This window comes from Aphelocoma coerulescens, chromosome 5 (assembly GCF_041296385.1).
Source record: "Aphelocoma coerulescens isolate FSJ_1873_10779 chromosome 5, UR_Acoe_1.0, whole genome shotgun sequence".
NCBI classification, from domain to species: Eukaryota; Metazoa; Chordata; class Aves; order Passeriformes; family Corvidae; genus Aphelocoma; species Aphelocoma coerulescens.
Genome location: NC_091019.1, coordinates 12,876,225 through 12,898,082, shown reverse-complemented (window position 1 = coordinate 12,898,082; position 21,858 = coordinate 12,876,225). Strand labels below are relative to the sequence as shown.

Genomic DNA, 21,858 nt, shown 5'->3' with positions numbered 1-21,858 from the left:
TGGATGAAGTCTGTAGTAGTTCAGCTGTATTTGGAGAAGGAAAAGGTTTCTTAGCACTTTTGAGGAAGAATTGCATTTCTCCATAAAAAAGAGGATCTTTTTTTGTGGGACTGTGTCAAGATCCAGTTCAGTGAAAAAGCTTTTAAATTACATTTCTGGCAAAGCCAGTATTTCTAATAATGGGATTTGTGTGAGCTCGTACCTTTGGCATCGTGTGGACTCTATAGCTTTGACCTGGCCTGTGCCCTCATTCCTGGTGCTGCTCTGCCCCTCTGCCCCGGGCAGGCGAGCACTGCGTGTTCCCAAAGGGACAGAGAACAAACGATGCCACCGTGTTGTGCCCGCAGCGACTTCGAGGCGCTGAACGAAGAGGACGTCGTCAAGAACAACCAGCTGGCGTTCGACGTGGCCGAGCAGGAGTTCGGGATCCCCCCGGTGACCACGGGCCAGGAGCTGGGCTCGGCCGGGGAGCCCGACAAGCTCAGCATGGTCCTGTACCTGTCCAAATTCTACGAGCTGTTCCGGGGCACCCCTCTGCAGGCAGTGGGTAAGGCACACCCAGTCCCTGCAGGTTTGGGAAGCGCTTCATCCAGGCTGCTGACGAGCACTGCTCTGGAGCCAAGAGTCCTTTCCCAGCTGAGCCTTTCTGGCATGCCTGTCTGCAAGAGTTACCTTGGGCTTAACAAAGGAAAGGGGGAAAAACTTGATTGAAGACCAAGGTTTTGTGGGTCCTTGGTGGTTTCAGGGAACAGGAGCAGCTGGATAACTGCTGCTTGACATCATGAAGGTTGTGTATCAAGTTGTTGGTGTGATTCCCTGGTAGGGATGACTGCACACAGCACATTCATGCTTGTGTTTTACTCTTTCTTTTTTTAAAAAAGTCACCCTACATTCTATGTATTTACTTTTATTTGCCTGTGTTTCTTATACATAATTGCTGCCAGCACTTGACTGGAAAGCTTTGGCTTAGTCAAAATAATTTAAAACCAAATCTAAGTAAATATTCTAAGCAGTTGTTTTTTGGACAGATGCTGCTGAGAAGCAAAATGGAGAACATAATGATCTTGGTTCAGCAAAATCATCGAATTTCATCTTTAATAACTATATCAATTTAACTCTACCAAGAAAACGAGTACCAAAGGTAAGTTGTGAAGGAAGACTTGCCCTCTGATTTTTTTTTTTTTTTTTGGAAAGATGAAAATAAACTTTCAGGCTCAGAAATAAGGGGTTTATATATACACTGCTATAATTTTCTGGGCTATTTCTACCTGTAAGAAAAAGTCCTGTAGCTCTGTATTCCTGGAGTTAAATATACAGCCATTCTATTATATACCAGTTCAAATAATCAGTCCTGTGCTACGCTGTTTATTGATTGGGAGGTAGTGCTGCTTTTTCAAAAAAGCAGTGATTTGCATGGTTTGTGATTGCTGTCAAGGTTCTGAAGGAAAGCTTTCCAGCTCTTATAGAAGAATCCTGCAATGGTAACCAACAGTGGGCAGGTTGATCAGCAGCTCTGGGATAACAATCTGTTAGTCATGCCTGTATACCTTTCTCTCTTGGTCACTTACTAATGAAAACTTACTGACAGGCCCCGTTATGTCCCTATCTTATAAAAAAATTTGTGCCCATACATGCTGTGATTAAAGACTTCAGAACCTTGAAGCTTTACAGAGGCCTGAGTTAACACATGTACACATCTACTGCATTTCTCAGTATTTTAATATACTGCTTTTTAAATTTGTTGCTCTCTTGTCTTGTAAAAATGTGATTTCTTTTTTCACCTGAAGAATTACTCCAGAATTTCCAGATACTTCCTGCGCTGACTTTTGTCTTGAATATTTTCCATCCACAAACACTTTCTCAAAACCTGTGGACAGTCAATTGTCCAGTAACTTCATATATCCTTGTTAGGAAATTATTTTTCCCTGCCACCCACATATACACAAAACCAAGTGACATGGTTCCCAGATAGTCAAGCAGTGAGAAACCAAACAGGCAAAATAAACTTTGCTTTTTCTTGTGGGTGACTTCTTTAGAAGAAAAACCTTTATCATAACCACAGTGTTGTTTTTCAATGAGTTGTTTGCAGAAGTAAATAGACTTTTAGCAGTGGGGAGAGCTTTCCATTACAAAGCCATACAGCCTCTGATTAACCTCCTGTCATGAAATAAGCCTCCTGTCCTAGCAGGAGCTGTAGTTCTTGGCAGTACATGAAAGCACGAGGTAATTTGCTTGAAGGGCCCCTCTGGTTTCACACTACAGGGGCTCGTTGGAAATGAGAAGTGGAAGTGGTATTTCCCCAATCAGCTTGGGAAACAAGGCATTTTGTGTGAAGTTTTGCAGCTCTGTCACGGATAGGGTGTGAAACCAAGCAACGTGGGTTAGGGTGCTTGGGTTAGGACAGCCTTGGGAGTGCCATAACCATCTAGCTGGGAAATGAAGCTCCTTGTAAAGCAACTGCTTGAGTTCAGAGTTTGGCTGTGGCTTCAGTTTTACGGTTCTTTCCCCTGCAAAAAGTGGTGCTGAGCATTATCCAGGTGTATATCTATTAAATGTTCTATCCAGGCTTTAGGAGAGCACAGAGTGTTGCTAACTGAACTTTCCATGGCTTGTATTTGTCCTTTGATTTGGCTGGAGGAGGGATCCTTATCTGGGCACAGGCTGTGAGAGACCAGGAAGCGGGGCCTGGAGCTGGTGTGGCTGTAGCTGTTCTGGCAGCCTGTGCTGAGCTGGATCATGTTTTCCATTCTCCTCTGAGTGTCAGCCCGGCTGGAGAGGAACTGAGATTTCCTGTGCTCCAGACTAATAAATGAATGGAGGTGTTTACACAATACAGGGTGCAGCCCTTTTGGAGTCCTGCTCGGCAATTAAATTGCTTTGTCTTTCACTTCTTTGTCAGCATGTTACTGGGAGTCCTTTATGTCAGGGTTCTGAAAGGCAGCATCTTGCTTGCTGCATTCACTCAGGCAAATTCTGCTTTTATGTGGCACAGGCTATTATGCAGAATACATTGTGCTGCTCTGTGTTCACCCTTTCTGGGTAGACTGATGACTATAGGTAGTGCAGAGCTGGGTTATACTGAGCTGCTGCTTGAAAGACAGTGTAGCAAAGCAGATAAAGTAATCAAAATATTGTCATCTGATTCTTTTGGTGTTTGCCCAGAAGTTGTTTGGGATTACTCGTACTCACCGCATAATGATTTATTGCAAACAGTCTATATGTAAAAAGGAAGCCTGCATTCTTTGATCTTTCTCTCTTTATTCCTTTTTGGGGTTTTTTAAGTTGACTGAGCAGGCACTGAGTTACAGCATGGGCAAATGCAAATAATTGGAATGTAGTTTATTGTTCATAAATTATCACTGTATGAAATCTTCACGACTGAATGTTATGAGAAGTGATAAAAATTTCCAGGCATTGATTGTTCTTCAAGTTTGTGCAGACTGAGTATGAAGTACTACTGATTTGTGTAATCTCTAGTTGAGTAAAATAATGAAATATGTGCATAGCTCGAGCACAAAAGAAGCAGTTTGGTTGCTTAAGTATTGTAATGTTCAGCCATAATCAGGGAGGTGAAACTTAGAAGGGAGACAGACCTTTAAGACAGTCAGTAATTGCTCCAAAAAGGAAGTATGACTGTGCTGTGAATTCATGATCTGTGTGCAGATAGCTGGGTTAAGAGAGATTTGGGGGTTATAGTGAAAGAGTGAGGGGTTTTGTTACTTCTGGATTTTGTTACTTCTCTGGAAAACAGTGCAGTCTAGCTGAAAATTCACGGAATAACTGATGCTATAAAACCTTTTTCTTCAAGGATGTGTTAGTGCTTTATGAATTATAAACTCTCCAGTACTGAAAGAGGGAAAGATAAACACCCGAGTTGTAGGGCTTGTGTTCAGCAAAGTGTGCAAGCATGTGTTCTCCCCCATTAGAGTCCAGGGAGAGCTCTGGGACAGCCAGGGACTATGGGACAGCCTTTACTGACCTGACACCTGCCATGAGGAGCAATCCTGCTGAGCTGGGGCATCTGGCAGGGCAGCAAGACCCCTTATGCCGGCACTGCTCACCCGCGTGTGCCTGGTTGAGCACAGGCCAGACCTCACCTGGCTGGTGATGGAACTTGTTATCCTGGGAGGAGCTGCTGGGGTAAACTTGGAAGCTGCTGCAGTAATCCAAGGAACTTGTTTTGGCTTTGCCCTTTCAGGCTGAAGGGAAAACGGAGGAAAACGAGATGAACAAAAGGCGTCGGAAAGGACTCTTCGGTGTCTTCGAGGAGGTTGGTGTTCAGTGGTGCCCACCTGTGTTCAGCTCCTTGATGGGCACCAGAGCTGAGGAAGCAGTGGGAATTGGGGGGCCAAGGCTTGGCCTTTGGAGCTTGGCAGGAACAAAAAGCCTCTCCCCTAAAACGTTGAATTTACTGTGGCATGCACTAAAGAAGAGCTAAATTAGTTGAAATCATTTGGTAGGGAGTAGAGCATTAACTGAATTACACTAGTTTTTGTTCTGACACAAGAACATTTAAGGTACTGGGTTTTTTTTCCTTTTCCTAACTCAGCTATTTAGACGATTTTTAATTTGAAGAGTTTGCATTGCAGCTTGATTTCTAGCCCTTCTCTGATTAGTTACCTTTGTGACTCTGTTTTATGAATAGCAGCACTGATTAATGTTCCCTTTTACTGTACTCTGGGACCCAAGAAAATATTTTTGGTGACTTTTGCATGCTAAACATGTCATTTTTAGTATACTGTAGACTGTATTTCCTTTCACCCTTTGCTGATAAGGATGTTATCTCTCTCCTCCTCTCTCTTCATGAGTGTTGTAGGAAACCTAAGAAAAACACAGTTTGTTGTTTCCTTGCAGACTTCGGGTTTTCCAAGCCAAGGGACAAATGCTGGGAAAGAACAGAGTGATGGCAGAGAAGGAATGAACCAGAACAAAGTGAAATCAATGGCAACTCAGCTGTTGGCAAAGTTTGAAGAGAACTCTTCAAATACAATTTTGCGGAGACAGGTAGGTCATGGATGAACTTGAAAGTCGTATCTGTAATTAAACTGTCGTCCCTTCTTGTGAAAGTGATGCAGATTTCCAAGGGAAAAAAGGGATTTGTTAGGTGTTCAAATGGGCTGCCTTTTTTAATACTTCATGCAAATTAAAAGTATTTCTCTCAATTCTTGGTGAACAAATACAACCCATATGGATTGACTAATGTGTATAAATACAATGAATTATTGTGTGTTATAGTGTCTAGAAATCTCATGTAAGTCACCCTGTAGAATTTGTGTTATTTGGAAGTCTAAGCTGGCTGCACACAGTATTGCAAGAAGGCCTGTTGTTGCCTATATTCTTCAAGTAAAGGACACTGCATATCCTGTGGAGTCTTTCTTTGTGGAAAATCTAGGAAGTGTTAAAAGGGAACCTAATCTTTTGCGAGATAACGTCTGGCTGCCATTTCCATTGCAAAACTAGGCAGAGTGGAACGCACTTGTGCATTGTGCAGTGTTTTCATGGTTTGTTTTTAGTGTGACTGTGACTAGAAGTGTTTTAAAAACAATCCCATGCTGCAAAGGTAGGGATGAGAAGCTAAAAATCACACTTCAGCCAGAAATAGTTTGAATCAGTAGAGTTTGGATCTGTCACCTGAAAGATCTGAAGGAAGGAGATGAGCAAGGTGTTGATGTTTTGACAAAGATGGTGGCTTAATTCTTTTTCCTTGTATCCATTTGTTTATTTAAATATTTAGGTCCTCCAGTAGTGTAGGCTTTATAGATGTCCAGTGACTTTCTCTGTCCTTGAACCAAAGTTGTTTGCATACTACCTGGCTGCTTGTCAATGCTCTGAGCTTTCTGTGTGGTAAGTGGCCAGAGATTTCCTTGGCCATGCTGAAGGAAGCTATTTTGATGAAAAATTCTTTTAAAGAATACTGAACGTGTTCAACTTCAAGGATATATTTGATGGTAGAAGTTGCTAATAAAATGGGTGGGTGGCAAAAATCTGCAGAACGTGTTGTTAAGCTTCATAGTATTGTGTCTTTAAAAGCAGCTTTTATTTCTTTCTGCCTCAAAAACTCTTTGAATCCTATTTACTGTCTTCCATTTTTTTTTCCTTCACTCTGTCTTTGCAATTTTAAAAATGCTTTGCAAGGAGCTAACAGATAGACCAGCCCTGCTCTCTTCTGAGCCTCCTGTTAATCCTCGCTTTGCTAAACCCATGGATCCAAGCCTTCTTCCACCTCAACCAAAAAGGCAGGTAGGAAGCTCAAAATGGGTAACACCTGGCAAGCACAGCATTTCTCTTACTGCTGGGAACTCACTGTCATTGCAGAGCTACACAATATATACAAAGCCATGTTTGGATGGGGTCTGCAGAGTTCACAGACACATTGAGCTGAGAATTGTGAAAAGCACATTAAAAGTTTAAGGCTGTTTTACGCCTGCTTTTCCAGATGAGAAAACTCTCTGAAAGTGTGGAAATACCCTGAAGACATAAGTGTTGATTTCTATGTTATCACATCTAGGCTTCAAATTGTATAAATGTAATTACGCAGCTACATTGAACATGTGAGAAAACTACAGCAGTACCTGAAAATTTGTGCATGTACTCGATGCTTTGGGCTATTGTAATGATAAGGCTAAGACAGAAACCTGGCAAAAATGTTTAAGATAAAATCTTGAGCATTGAAAAGCTGATATTGATGCCCAAGTGTTTTATTTCTGTAAGCAGAACTTGTGATAAGAATTTCTTCTGAAAGCTCTTTTGCAGCATCACATATATGGGGAAAAATTTTTGAAGACGTAATCTAAATTTTTCTCTTAGTATTTTCAATGAAAGCAATGTCATCTCAAACAGTATTGATACTCACTTTACATCAGAGTTTTAAATCGAAGTAAACATCCTGTAGTGGCATTTCAAGAGCAGTCTGCAGTGAAATGAGATCTGTATTGCATGTGGAAATCTGCAGGTCAGAAGCTCTTTTATATGAAAACTCAAATTCAGAGATGTGTTCTGAACTCCTCAGAAAATGCCTTAAATCTGAAATAGGGTATATCTTGACTTGGGTCAGACTAGATCTAGAACTATGGCAAGAAATACTGCTGAAATCCTCATACATATAATTTGATTATAAGCTTAGTTTTGGGCAGATGTGATGCTAAAAAAAACCAACCCAAACCCTTTTCTATAAGCCCTAGAAGGCGATGCAGTTCTTCTGCACTGATGCTGTCTGAGGTTATTCACAAAAACTCACAAACCTAGGGAAGGATGTCAAGGCCTGCATAAGCTGTGATTTATTTCAGTGCATGTGCACAAGCACCAGAGGTGCAGTAGATAGTGTGCAAAGAGTGTTGTGAGAACATTTTACTTCTAGTTATGTGCATGACTGTGCCGCGCTTTCGGAAGCATCCTTAAAAGCTGCATATGCTGCATGGTAGTGCAGAAAGCAGAGTTTTTTTCACTTCCAGTGTTTCCCAGTTTCAGGTGGTAGCTAGGAGTGAACACGAGGTCAGGGAACCCAAACAGTCTTTAAATGGTTCTGATCATATGGCCAGGAGAGCAAAGACTGTGCAAAAAACAGATCCCCAGCCCAGTCTGTCAGAAACCTCTGAAAATCTCGCATCTGCCTGTTCTGCTGCATTTGTACTTTCTGGAGTGCTTGAGCGTCTTCAGCACCTGGAGGAAAAACTGAAACAGGTGACAAGCAAATTCTTTTCCTTTCTGTCTCTTAACTGCCTGTGATATTCTGTGTACTGTTTTTGGTGGCTTTTTCTCTGTTGACTGTAGGTTATATTAAGACAGTAAGAAGTCTTTCTACAAACCTCTATGTTGTGTTGATGGATGTGGTTTTAACTGAAATCTCTCTCTTTCTTTTCTTGGCTGTCCTTCCCTGGCTGTCACTGCAGAAAAGAGCTCAGACCATAGCAAATAGGGAATTCCATAAAAAGAACATTAAAGAGAAAGCAGCACATCTCGCCTCAATGTTTGGATACATGGAGTTTCCGAAGGTGAATTTTAAGTTTTGCACCTGAAGAACTGCTGAATTGGAAGATGTATAAGAATTCATGAAGGGAAAAAAATTTCAGTGGTTTTGGTTTTAACTTTCCTTTCATTCTGTGTGGATCTGAAAAGTAATGTGGATTCCACTGAAACTAGTAAAAAGAGTTGTTTAAATATTATTGCATAATTTAATTGAGGTAAAACAGTCTGAATCATAAAGCTAATCAGAGTGCTTTGGGTGGAGAGAACTGTGTTCAAATAAACTGTCTTGTGCTTAAGCACACACTGCTGGCTCACAGCTCCCAATCACTTGGTGAGCAGTGGTACTTGGTGCACTCGGGTTTTTCCTGGATTTCATTATGCTTTCTCCCAGCACTATCTTACTGCGCACTGTGAATATTTCTATTAAAAAAATCAATACAATAATATCATTTACCGTGAAGGTGCCATGATGATTTCCATGGTTCCTTACTGTGCAGAAGTAGAGAGAAGGGTAGAACTGTCATTGTTACCTTCCTGTTTTTTTTGATGCATGATTGTGAACTTAACCTGTGTTGATGTCACTGTCTCTTGGATAACTCTCCTGTTTCTGCTCTATACAGAATAAGCTACCTACTAAAGGCTTATCCCATTCTCAGCCCCCAACTCCCTCTTGCCCTCCACCTCATCATTCAGCTGTTGCTGCTTCATCATCTGTTGGTTCAGCTTCCTCTGCTGTTTCTTCTCAACAGGTATTCTATTATAAAGAGATTTTTCGTGTAAAACCCAAACTTGTACTCAAGCTGCTTGAGAAATGGCTTGGATGGAAGGTGCTGCCAGCAGACCCCTTGTATAGGTTGTAGTTCACATTTAAGTCAAACTTAACTTTGTTTACTGTTGTTAGTTCTGCATGTTTGTTAGAGAAATGTCGTCATCAGAAATGGCTCAGGTAAAAGCTGAAGAACAACACAAATAGTTAACATTTTTTTACTTCAATTCTGAACACTTTGCATTGCTGCTTATTTTAAATGATCTGCTGTTGGATAATACCACAGGCATGCTGAAGAAAGCTTCACACTGTAAAGCAAACAGGATGCTGTGGGGTTGGTTAGTTGTTCTTGGGTGGCATTTGTGTTTCTTTCCTTAAGAATATCTGTCTCGTCTGCAGGGGGAAACCTGCACAATAATGGTTATTTTAACCAGAAGACGTCTTAGAATTGTATGAGCGCTTACCAGTGCAGACATTTTATTGTTGGTTGTTCAGTGATTTGTACTTTAAACTTGCTTCTGCATACTAATAGCTAGAATTCAGTTCTTTGTAACAGCAGACCTTATGGAGAGGAAACATGCATATTCTGAGTGAAAGAGATGACACTTGAGTCAGAGATAGGCTGATGTTAATGGGCTGCGTTGAAATGACTGCCTGGCTCTCAGTCCCCAGGGAAATGCAGTGTACATGGCCCTTCAAGGACACTGCAAACTCAGCAGGTGCCTTGCTGCAGTAATCCCCTAATTCCCTTCAGCTTCCAAATAATTCCTTTGCCTGGATTTACTTCTTACTTTTTATGACCTAAGAGGTAATGCATGTGATGGGTTTTAAGCTAAGTCATGGTTTCCAAAAGACTGGGGGCTGATGCTCATTTGATTTGGAGAACTATTGTGACTCTGCAAAGAGAATTAAAAAAAACAAAAACACCCCAAACCCAAGCTATCTGAAAAGCTCTTTAGAATATGAGAACTAGGCTTTTAATCATATGGAAACTCTATGAGCAGTGATTTCATTGAGATTTTAACATCTCTTCTTGGAAAGCCTTTGTCCTGTGCAGTCTTTTTTTTTTTCATTTGATATTTTAAAAACTGCATTTTGTTTTAAGTGCACGGACAGCCTTTATTAGTTTATTGTTGTATTTAAACAACAGTAAAGTAATAGTTTGCTGTGACTTGGTTTCACTTAGGCTGAGTTTACTTCAGTTGAAAAGTGCTCTCTCTAGAGATACTGGCAGAATGCAGCACAGCTGAAGCAAGAAAATCTAGTTCTGTCACCAGCACAGTAAATATATGTTCATCTCACTGGGTAAATATTTGGCTGGTTAAGTAGGACTGCATTTATACTTTGGCAGATCTACATGCATGAGCATCTTGATGCCTGCATACACAGCTCCATAGGTTGTACAGCTCAGGGCCTCTTGTACACTGTATGTGTTTCATAGGTGTACATATGGTGCATTTTGTGTGGCATTTTGGAGAATTTTTAAACAGCAGGTCTGGTAATGATCAGGTGATCTTTTACTCCTTCTGTGTGGGACAGCTGTGCTAATAGAATCTGTCCATGCCCTTTCATGGTCAAATTGTTGTCCCTGTGTTTTATCCTTATTGATTGCACACTTTTCAGAATGTGAGAATTTTATCCTACTCTATAATAAACACTGACTAAATGTGCAGTGCTATGTAAATAAAAATCCAGCAGTATTTCAGATGCAGTGTGCATTTTCAAGTGCTGTGCATGATAATTCAACAATACGTTTGGACCTCTCTGCTGTGAATGTGCACCAGGAACTGCCTGTGTCTGTGTTATCTTGAGGGGGGTTATAGGTCTCAGAATTTGTATTTCTAGTCTCTGTTCTGAGAATTATCACTAGGTAAGACTAGACTTCAGTATCAGAAAGTGTTTTGGATTGATAATCCAACAGGAAGAGCTCCTGTGTGTTGCTGTCAGTGTTTCTGCTTTTTCCCCAGCAGAAAAACAGAAGGTAATAGAAGTGTTTTGAGTTCTGTAAGGCTTCATGGTATAGGACCTATAAATATCAGCACCCTCCCATGGTTTTAAATAGCTAGTGCTGTCATTTTAATTTCAGGTGAGTTCTGAGGTTGTTACCAGACATGACGATCCGTTGCACCTGTTTTCATTGGAACAGAATTAGTTATGGTGACACAGTTATTGAAAAGGGTGGCTATGAAATCATACTGTCTAATTACAGACACTTGTTATTAAGTATAAGTCCTGAAAGGAACACTTGAAAAGAAGGCTGTGGGACTGTATTGTTTCTTTCAGGCCATGCAGTCATTACAACTTATTAAGAATTACCTTCTATGTGCAATATGCCAGTAATAATCAAAAGTACCTTCTAGCTTCAATCAGCTGTCAAAATTCACATAGCTAGAATTGTGACTCAGCCTATGTTAGATTACAGGCTGGGCTTTGGTTATTCCTGTTTTTGCTTGAGGTTGGATTGACCTTTGTATAACTCTTGTTCATCTGAGCTTTGCATGAGTGAATCCACACAGTGTGTCGTAAGAGCTGTGAAGTTCCTGCAATCAGTGTGCTCCCTGCAGAGTTTGGACCAACTACTTTGCTTCAGTGATGTGACTCTTAATTACCAGCAGTAAGCAGGGCTTGGGTGTTTCCTACACACAGTAACTTATTACTCAAATGTTGTTTATCTCAGAGGGAAAATATACGTAGCAGGTTGTACCAAAAGTAAATAAATCACCCTCAAGGCAAAATAAGACCAGGAAAATCATTAAGGATATGAAAGAACAAAGGGAAAGCATTGTATGCTTTTGGAGACAGAGAGCATGTTTCCTTTGTTTTATGGCAATGCTACTGAGGTTTACTTGGCTGGCTGTGCAGTTCTGAATAACAGCACAGGGAAATACAGAAGGCAGCTTTCTCTTCCCGTGGTAAGAACCACCCTGATCAACCTGCTGAAAAGCAGTGTGCCACTGACAGGTCAGCAGTCTGAGTAAATCACAAACACCTGGGATTTTTAAGTGTTTTCTGGTTGTTCTCTGAAATTTGCCCTGTAAGGTAACTCCTTAAGATTCCTGTTCATAAAGGCTTTAAAGCTGCTGGTATAAACCTGCCTGAACTGTGAGCAGTGACCTGTTCCATGCAGACAGTGACCTCAGCATGACAAAGCTGTGTGTGTGACTTCACGTAGAGCAGTAGCCTCAGGGGCTGTAAGGACATTCTCTTCGTGTCTCTGAGGGTGGCAGCGGCCCTTGGAGCTGCCCTGGTGGATCCTCATCCTGCCCTGATATTTCTTGTTGGTGATGGAGTGGCACTTGAACAGGACACAACAGAATAGTTCTGTTGGAGGGGATGTACAACGAGCATCTCTTGACCGGTTCAGGGCTGACCAAAAGTTAAAGCATAGTTTTGAGGGCATTGATGCTAAATTAAATTGAAATCCCATTTGCTTTTACTTGGAATGTGAATTCACATTCATTACAGGAACATTTCCTTTTAATAACACTTTTGAAGTATGTATAAACATGCAATTTTCTTGTTTTGACTGCTTTAATGTTGACATAGATTGTTCCAATGGGTGGAGAACAGAAATCAGCCAACCTGATTAATTTCAAGGTGTAGTTCGGGCTCAAGGATACTTTTCCTGAAATTCAGCTGCTTGCACTTTCTGTGCAGCCTTGTTATTTAACTGATTGCTCCAGCATTTATCTAGTTCAAGGAAAACTTTCTGCTTCACCTGACTTTGAACACTTTCTTTTACCTGGGAGCTTGTGGACAAGAACTTGTACATGGCCTAGAAATTCCTCAGCATATTCAGAGGTGCAGAATTTGGGGAGGAAAATTTTTTTGTTCCATATTCTTAAACAAATGAAAGGAATGTAGTTTTCCTGTAGCAGCAAGTAGCACTTCTTGTATTGGTTTATAATTTGGTGTACCACTTAGGACAGCACTGTTGTATGTAATTAGCATTTTCCTTTGCAGTGGTTACCCACAAGTTGTCCAGATATTGAATAATATTTTAAAGTCTTTTTATATTAAACGAAACCAAACAGTACAGAAACTTGTTCCTTAAATGGCCTTTGTATTCTTAACATGTTTATTTTGTACCTGCCTGGATATCAAATTAATTATGAGATAATTCTCAAAAGATAAAGGGAGCAGTAAAGGGTTGGACATGTTCCCTTGAATTTTTTTTATCCATATTAATTTTTTAAAACCCACCCACAGTGCATTATAGGTGTTTTTAAACTTGATAGAAGATGCTTTAAAATAGTTTTAAAGTATTGAAAATACCATTGCATTTATATTTTTCTCCCTTCTTCATGGTAGCTTTCTGGTATTTTAAAACCTTTCAATTAGCAGGACTTGGTGTGGTGGCAGTAGAGAAATCATTTCACTGAGAAGAGGGGGACTTCCTTAAGATTTGGGCTCTGTGAGAGGCAAATGGAGTGTAAGATATGATATCATGTATTTATCCTCCTGGGAAAAACAATGCCCTGACTTCAGAAGCAGAGTACCAGATCCCTGGCCAGACCAGGATGATCCTGGCTGCATTTGCTGCTGGAGAGGTTGTGGGATCTTACATTGACTAGAAAGCAAAAATCCAAATCACTACGGGAAATTTGATTTAGGGTGGAAAATATTTCTGTAAATCTGTGAATTGCTGTCTTTTTTTCAGGACCAGAGTACCTACCTACCTGCTACCACTCGCACACTCCTGCACACACATCTTTCCCCTTTTCCAGTCCCCAGGCACGTGTTTTGGCAGGGAAGAATGGGTCATGCAGTCATCAGTCTGTCTACTGTGCGTTTGGAGCCACAGCCTAAGCAACTGCTGTCTCTTTGCAGGCCTGATTGATAAATTTGGTTAAAAACAGCCTAACTTTCATGGCTGCAGTGGTGTGATGAAGCAGGTTAAAGGAGATGTTTCCCTCTCGTGAGTGTAGTTTCTCCAGTTTTCCCTGGAATTACAATGAGTCACTGGGAAGAGGGCGAATGGTTGCCCTGTGAGCATCAACAAAACATTTCTGTGTGGGACTTGGCTCGCACATTTTCCTAGAATGTTCCCTGAAATGTCACAGTTTGTGGAGTGTTAATGTGGAGCTCAATCCCACTCCTGTTCTGAAATGTAATAACCAAGTCCCAGAGAAGCTGAAGTGAACAATAGGATTTTTTTAATGTCAGAATGTCCAGCTCAGATAGCCAGGCAGTAGCTACCAGCTCAGCCTTTCATGAACATAGCAGGAGGCCTTGAGGAGAAGCATTTGCTCCCATCAGGAATTTCTCCATCATCCTCAGGGAAAAGTATGTGGGCTACACGGAAGCTTTCTGTGGCTCCACCTGGACCATGCTGGTCACGCATGAACGTGCTTGTGCTCTGCTGGACCTGCCTTCTGCTCTTTCTCCTGCCTCCCTTTATCGATGTTTGCACGTGTCCAAATCATTCTTGTCCTTTTTTGTCTTTAAATTCTCTTTCAAGGGTAACTAAAGCTCTTCCTTCTATTCTTCATCTTCTCCCCTTTCCTGGTTAGACGACTGTAGGAAAGGTCTCATGTGCAATTGGAGCTGTGGCTGAAGTTCTTGTAAATCTGTATGTGAATGATCACAGGCCCAAGCCACAGCTTGAACTGGTAAGACTAAACCCACAAAGAAACAGTAGCTTCACTTAAGAGTGGTGTTCCCAGAATGCCATCCTCGCTTAAGACCCCAGTTGTGGAGCACTTGAAGCCTTATGAAGGGTCTTAGTCTAACACTTACTAAAGAATCAAGTGTGCATTGGCACAATATGCTGATGGAAATGTTGCTCACCACATCTTCTATTTATATTTTTATTACTTGACTGTGTGAATTAAAACTTCAGGAGGCTTTTATTAAATGTAATTACTGTAGAATTAGTAACAGAAGACAATTATTACTCAGGGTGGCTTCTAAAGAAAGTTTTGTGCATGCTTATGCAGTTATTTTTAACACAAAAGTGCTGAATCACCGTGCCTCCTTTTGAAGAGGGCTGTTTCTCAACTCTGACACTGTTCTGTGTTGAATTCAGAAGCGGTCTCTGGACAGAGCTGCAGGTTCTTGCCCCATTCCTGACTCTCCATCTGCTGCCTCCACTGCTCAGAGCTGTCAGGTATTGGGAAGCCGAGTAAGGTGTTGTGTTGTGGTGATGACACTTTACTTACCAGCCAGCACTAAACTCAGTTGTTTCAGCTTCGTTGTAACTATCTATTAACACCTTGTTTTTAAAAACACATCTGTGTGGTTTTCCATTTGCATGGTCGGTTGTTTGGAAAGATTGATGCTCTAAAATGATCCATCAGAGCAAAACAGATTGCTAATGGCAGGTCTGGAATAGGATTCTCAACTTTTAAGCACAGGACAACATGGCAATGACAACTGTGAGTTCTACTTAACATTAAAAATGATTCCAAGGCCACCTTCTGCTCGCAAATGAAAGATGAGTTGTGTGGACTCTGTGCTGCTGTTTGAATGTGCCTTGGACTTTTCCTCCTCCATCCCACGTGTGGTACCTCTCCTGTGGCAGCAGGGATGGTGGAAGGGGAGGGAGGTGGTGGTGGATGTGGCTGACACAGCATGCTCATCTGTACCAACCGTAATACAGTAATGCAAAGTAACATCCTCATACCTGCCTCTGATAAGAAAAGGGAAGTCCAGTGGCATCTAATCAATTCCTAGTTCACTTTTCTGTACCCTTTGCATGTATATCTAAGAGGGGATGAGGTTTGTGACAATTAAAGAACGTTAATTGCCAGCCTAATTTCAACAAACTTTCAGAATAGTTTCATGTTGTTAACATGGATTATATTTTGAATGTGTTAAAAGTGTTCTGAAGGTCTGTGGTAGGAAACAAACTGATTTTTAAAGCTAACCAAGCCCCAGCTTGGGCTGTTGTCTCAGGAGGAGCACGGCTGAGAGGGGAGGCACATCTGTGGCGATGGGAAGGGTGGTTCAGACAGCAGTGTTGAAGACTGTCTGCTCTTCCTCCTGGACCTTAAAGCACAAGCCTGCATTTTCCTCCAGAGTGTGTCTGAACTGAGTCTTCAGGGCATCTGTTTGCTTGGCTCCAGATGCAAATCTGTTTGAGGCTGGTGAAGTGTGCCTTCACCTCCTGAGAGAGACACGAGTCCCTGACTGAGAGCGGCACGGGGTGACGAGGGAGCACTCGGGGATGGTGCTGCTCTTGGACCTGAGTAACTAAAATGCTGGTGAACTCCCAGAGGGAACCTGGATGCAAGGCCAGCATAAAAGTCACCCCTTTAATGTCCTCGTGATGTCTGATTTATTAATTGCTGCATAAACCTACAGAACTGCAATAATGAGTAATAAAAAAAGCTGCCTGATGCTTACCGTAATTGTGCTTGGAGGGTGCCATGCGACGCTTCAAGCAGCTAAAGCAGCTGCCCCCTTCATCAGGATTTATATCTGGCTGTGGGGCCACAGCCTTATGTTCTGTTTTTATCTTTTAACAGAGTTCTCTGCGAAAAGAATTCCCCATGTCTATCGGGGGGAGTGACATTTGTTATTTCTGCAAGAAGCGGGTCTATGTCATGGAGAGGCTGAGTGCAGAAGGCCACTTCTTTCACAGGGAGTGCTTCAAGTGTGAAATATGTTCTACAACACTCCGCTTAGGAATTTATGCCTTTGATGTTGAAGAAGGTAATGTAGGAGCTATTTAAGAGTCTTTTGAAATGTCTAAGTATTGGTGCTTTTAGTGGAACGGGGGAAAAAAATCTGGCCCAGTAGCACGGTCAGGAGGAGGTCTGCCAAGTGTGGTGTTTGTGTCCGTGCTGATCTTTTGAGTCCTTGTACTTGCAGTCCTAGTCTTTCAAAAGAGTTGAGTTATGACAGACCTAAGCTTTAAATGAAGAAATCCTCAGTGGAAAATAAGTTGAGTGACCAAAGTGCACTTTGTTCAATCACAGGTCAAAGTAAAGGGGGACAGAGGGAGTGAGGTTTCTCTAATAATAGAGTTATTCTTCTCTCTCATTTAAAACTGGCCATTAAATAATGTGATCTATAAGAACAAGCCATAGTAGTGGCAGATTTACATGGATGCAGGGAATATAGGTTGTTTCTTTTAAGCTGTTATGGTCAGGAGTTGAGAGCAGTAGGACTGGCCAAGCACAGTGTAATTTATTCCAGGCTCCAGCCTGCTGTAGAACAGGAGGTTCAGATCTTGGGTGCTCCATCCCATTTAGAGCCTGGAGTTTGCCTTCTTTTTTTCTTTTTTTCTTTTTTTCTTTTTTTCTTTTTTTCTTTTTTTCTTTTTTTCTTTTTTTCTTTTTTTCTTTTTTTCTTTTTTTCTTTTTTTCTTTTTTCTTTTTTTCTTTTTTTCTTTTTTTCTTTTTTTCTTTTTTTCTTTTTTTCTTTTTTTCTTTTTAGTTTGGAATGGAATTATCAAACTGAATTAAAATTCCTTTGCCCCTTCCAAATTATTTGAGTAGATCCGAATATTAACCTGATGTCCCTCTGCAAAAGGATTAAAGATTCAAGGTCAAAGTGGTTCTTTTTTTGGTCTGGATAATCTGCAAAGTCGTCTTTTTGAGCTGATTATTTGACTTTTTTTCCCCTGCTTGATGTCTTGTTTTGGTTTGTGACTTTGTATTTATGGGATGTTGTTTTTTTACTGTTTATTAATGTTATACCTGAGTGGTAGATAAATGACCTTGTGTTATTGAACTAATGTGCAAATCTGTAAAAGAAACCTATTCAGAGCTGTTTAGCAGTGTCAGTGCCAGGTTTCCCATTCCTTTTGCTGCCAACTGTTTATTATCGTGGTTTCATTTTTTTTATAGATGCAACAGTGATTTTTTCCATATATGTATAGATAACATGTCCTATAACTGATGTTTCCCTCTTGTAGGTAAATTTTACTGTAAACCTCACTTTACACACTGCAAAATCAGTACGAAACACAGAAAGAGAAGGGCAACAATACAGGTCCATGGAAAGGTATGGATTGATTATATTGCTAAGGCACTGTTGAGGCAGCTTTATCTGGAGCAGGGTGCAGTACTTACATGTCTGTGTGGATGTTTTCTGCCTAATGTGCAGTAAAACCAGTGCTAAAATACAAACCTCCTGGTTCTGTGAGTTTGGGGTGTTTGTAATCTGGTTCTCAACGGAATTTAGCTTTTCCTATGCAAAGTAAAGTTGAACTTAAGAGCAACTGGAAATGAAAATGTCTATAAAGAGTTGAAGACAGTAGCAGAAACTGGACTTACATACTTTAAAAGCATATCTAACACTCTTTATTTTTTTAATGCTCTTTATAAGGAGGCGATAGAAGCATGGAAGAAAGTGGAAGCCAAACCCACAGAGATCACCACAGAAAGCACTTTGTCCACTGCTAGCAGTCCAGAGGCCAGGTCCCCAGGTATCCTGACTTCCTTCTTTAGGGGCGCGCTAAGCTGGCCCCTGCGGGTGACAAGGGATCTGCTTGACATTCCCAGACGCCTGTCTAACTGGATGCATGGTTTCCTGCACGCTACCCACCTCCATTTCAGGGACAATGCATATAACTATACCTACCTGTACGAACTCCTGAGCCTTGGTGTGCCACTCCTCTGTGCTCTCCTAGAGGTACTCACTCACATGTACCGGGAAGCAGAGCTATCACTTGAAAATGTGCTTGAAGGGGTGAAAAGATTCTGTAGGGTTTGAATCCTTCTACGTGTCCTGCTCGGTTGTGCCTTTCAAATTTTCAACATTAACAGCCTGGCTGTTTTCCTGAGGGGTTTTTTTTTTTTTTTTTGGTTTGGAGGGATTTGTTTTTGCTTTTCATGCAATTTCATGCATGACTTCATTGAATGGTGGATCCCTTCTGATGGAAATGAGGTACAATCGAAATTTACAACATAAAATGTACTGTATGTTAGAGCATGAAGGACAGTGTCCAGACACATTTCCAGAACATGGAGACAGATGAAGGATGTTTTGTAGATTATTTCCCCCCCCGTTTTATTCTGTGATCAGACCATTGGGGAAGATGGTATGTTTTGAAACCATTTTTCTCCCTGCCTCCTGTCCCCAGCTTTTTTTTTCTTTTTTTCAGTTAGACCAAGAAAGAATATATGTTCTTTCAGGGAGTATTTCTGACAAATGACTGGGTTTTGAAACCCGAGTATGGCGCGCAGCTCTTTTTTTTCCTTGCTTTCATCTTTCCTCTGGGTTATGAGGTTTATAACATGCATGAATATGTTTTTTAAAAAATCATGTACATAATTCACATTGCTCCTAGTCATGCCTTTTGCATTGCTTTACATGTGATAGATATCTTTTGTTAATGGTGGGTGTTATCTGTTCCACTAATTTATTTAAGGTTTTTAAATAAATTTGAAGAGCAAATGTTAGTTGATTGAAATTTTAAGTCAAAGGAACTGGTAGAAAGAGGTGGACCAGACACTCTTCAAGTCAAGACTCCCTTGGCTTATACAAGGAATACCAATTTATGGAGCACTCCTCTGTATCTGAAGTTACTCCTCTTGTGCCTCTGTGCAGGCACTTCCCCCCGTGTCTTTTGGAATTTTTTAAAGAGACAAGTTTAGAACAAACATCAAAAGCCTATAAATGTATTCTTAGGAGATAACTTCTTACTTGGGTAATTCATTTCAATGTTAGTGGCAGAAAGGTGAAATTCTGTTATCTGGAGCAGCAGATAAGTAAATTCTTTCAGACGTCCCTCAACAAGGGCTACCTTAATCAGGTGGTCTGCCTTAATCTGTTAAACAGCAAGGACACAGTGACATCCCAATTCTGATTACTTCAGCCTAGTTAGCCAGCGAGGTAAGCATGCTCCCTGCCTTTCAAGTATTATATATATTCAGAAGTTTACCAGGAAATGGGTAAATACTTAAACATGGCAATATGTGTAGCCTAAAATGAAAAGCACCTGTAGCATTTATTTGTAGCCAAAAGAATGTGGCATAAACAATGGGAAATACTGTTGCATTCAGTTAGTACCAAAATTGAGGATCACCATCCAGTGGTCCCAAATGACTGTGCTGCTTATGGGCTGGCAGGTCTTGGGGTTTGGTGTTTTGTTTTGTTTTAATATAGTGTGGGAAAAGATGATTTGAATTGTTTTGCCTCTTAGGTATTAAAAGGAAATGTGTCTGCTGTTTAAAATAAATGACTAACTGGATCTTTCTTCTAGATAGTTTGACTTTCTTTAAACTATGAGGATGAGCTTTTCACATTTTAGAGTGGTTATGTATTTTGGAGAAAAACATTGTTCATTTTATGCACAGAACTTGAAAAAGTGCTTGAAGAAAATTGTTTGATATAAGGTAGCATTCCTTTGACATAAATTGCCATTAATGCTCAAACATGTATTTCAGCCAAACTTTACAACATTGACTGGACACAGCAATAATTACAGTAACATGGTGGGCATCTGTATATATGTAATGTATCTGTACCTTTCTTAGAGCATTTAAAAAATCTGACTTTGAAACACTCTGTTATTTTTAATTACTTGCTAATGATAGTAACAGTTTCACCCTAAAAAAGAGACAATCTGCAGTACAATTTGCCATGTTACTCCTGCAACACAGCAAACTGCTGAGTGGTAAAGTTTTCAGATTTGGGCTGCCATCAGTTTTGATTTCAGTTTGTCAGTAGGAGAGTGTTTAGGAATGCTTTTTCCTACAGTTTTCTCCTGCTGTTTACTACAGCAGAGTGAGCATGATTGTAAACTTAGAGAAAATGGTGATGTAGTAAGAAACTTGGAAATCTCAGGCCAATGAACTTAAAGCAAATGAATCTTACTAGTAGAAAGTGTAAAGATAAGATTTAAAAAAAAAACTTTAAAATCCGATATTGGTTTTATATGTATTTATATAATGGGGCATAAAATCCCTACATTTCCACAACAGAATTCAGGAACTTGCATAATGACAATGTTTTCCTGAGGAATCTTAATTACCATGCGTATTCCACTGGGATTTTGCTGGTGATTCTGTTGGGAGGGTTATTTCATTGGTATCACTCCAATTGGTTGATTTTTTTACTTCTTCATCTTACTGTTCTGCTGGTAACATTCATACCTACTTGTCCTCATTGATAATTGAGTGACGAAAAAAGCAGTTTCATTTGGCCAGTTCTTCTTTGTACCTATGTAATCTTCCTGATGCTTTCCTACATAACCAAGTGAAGTTCTGTGTTTTCTTCCCTGCTGTCTTCTCTGCAATCTCCCTCATTGCTTTTAGTCCAATTCAACATTCCGGTGCTGCACCCGCTCACTGGCTGAAGCCTTTCTGCTCTCAGGTGACTTTTTTTTTTCCAGATCCAAAATTACATGACTAACCCTGTTGTTTGACAGCATTTCATTGTGTGTTTTGGGGTTGTTTTTTAACTGTTGGAGCAATCTGTGTGTCTGGTATATTAATGGAGCTTTGGCATGATGATTTAACCTGTTGCTGAGTCCACAGTTCTAGAAAACGTGTCGTCTGTGCTCTTTGTAGGGAATGTTTTTCTCTCTGTGTCTGTGCATGTGTGCTTCCCTGTGCCTTTAAGGTAAGTTAGGCAAGTAAAGGGTTTCTTGAAAGAACTTACTACAGCCTTATTTCTTTCAAAGGACTGAAGGAAAGATTTAAAAGAAGGTCAGGGTGTGATTACCCAGCTGATTCTCCTGGTTAACATGAGCGCCTATTTCCATCAAACTCAAACACAAAATGAGCAAGCAGTGTCTGAGCACTTCCCTGCTTTCCTACTGGAAAAGTGTGGTAGAAAAAGGTTCTGTAGAAAAAGTAGCCAAAACAATGCAAATTCTAGTCTGCCACCCCAAGTGACATCGTAGACAGGCCTAAAAGTGCATGTGGTTCTCAGGCTGAGATATCAGCATGCCAGGTTTCTATAAGCAGAGTGTTTTGGTTTGAGTGGTTTCATTAACTAGGTCTCATTTGGCACTCTGGTGTCTGGGGTTATTTTGTATGTATTTTTAACATAAGTTCCAGTTTGTATAGTCACAGGGTGACAGTGTAGAAGGGGAAATGAATCCCAGCAAGAACCAAGGACTCAGGCTGACCAGCGAGTGCACTGAGGGTCTGGCTGACATTGTCATAACCCAACTGTCCCTGCCAAGGATCCCTTTCAAAGGGAAGGGCCTTTGGGAATTGATCTTAGGA

General features: G+C 40.7%; 1 protein-coding gene across 4 annotated transcripts in view; it reads left to right on the top strand.

The window, feature by feature from the left end:
- MICAL2 (microtubule associated monooxygenase, calponin and LIM domain containing 2) overlaps positions 1-21,858 on the top strand; it is a 118,644-nt gene that overhangs the window by 52,143 nt on the left and 44,643 nt on the right. Inside the window, exons 13-26 of one of the 4 annotated variants that reach the window (XM_069016602.1) lie at positions 348-547; positions 1,029-1,141; positions 4,199-4,270; positions 4,855-5,004; positions 6,136-6,240; positions 7,462-7,680; positions 7,890-7,991; positions 8,586-8,714; positions 14,245-14,343; positions 14,760-14,840; positions 16,201-16,387; positions 17,595-17,683; positions 18,008-18,107; positions 20,941-20,998. In XM_069016602.1, coding sequence (XP_068872703.1) covers positions 348-547; positions 1,029-1,141; positions 4,199-4,270; positions 4,855-5,004; positions 6,136-6,240; positions 7,462-7,680; positions 7,890-7,991; positions 8,586-8,714; positions 14,245-14,343; positions 14,760-14,840; positions 16,201-16,387; positions 17,595-17,683; positions 18,008-18,107; positions 20,941-20,981 — 1,687 coding nt within the window. In that variant the 3' untranslated portion in view covers positions 20,982-20,998. Of the gene's footprint in view, positions 1-347; positions 548-1,028; positions 1,142-4,198; positions 4,271-4,854; positions 5,005-6,135; positions 6,241-7,461; positions 7,681-7,889; positions 7,992-8,585; positions 8,715-14,244; positions 14,344-14,759; positions 14,841-16,200; positions 16,388-17,594; positions 17,684-18,007; positions 21,657-21,858 lie in introns of those variants that run through there. The other 3 variants (XM_069016600.1, XM_069016601.1, XM_069016603.1) reach the window with 3 other exon arrangements.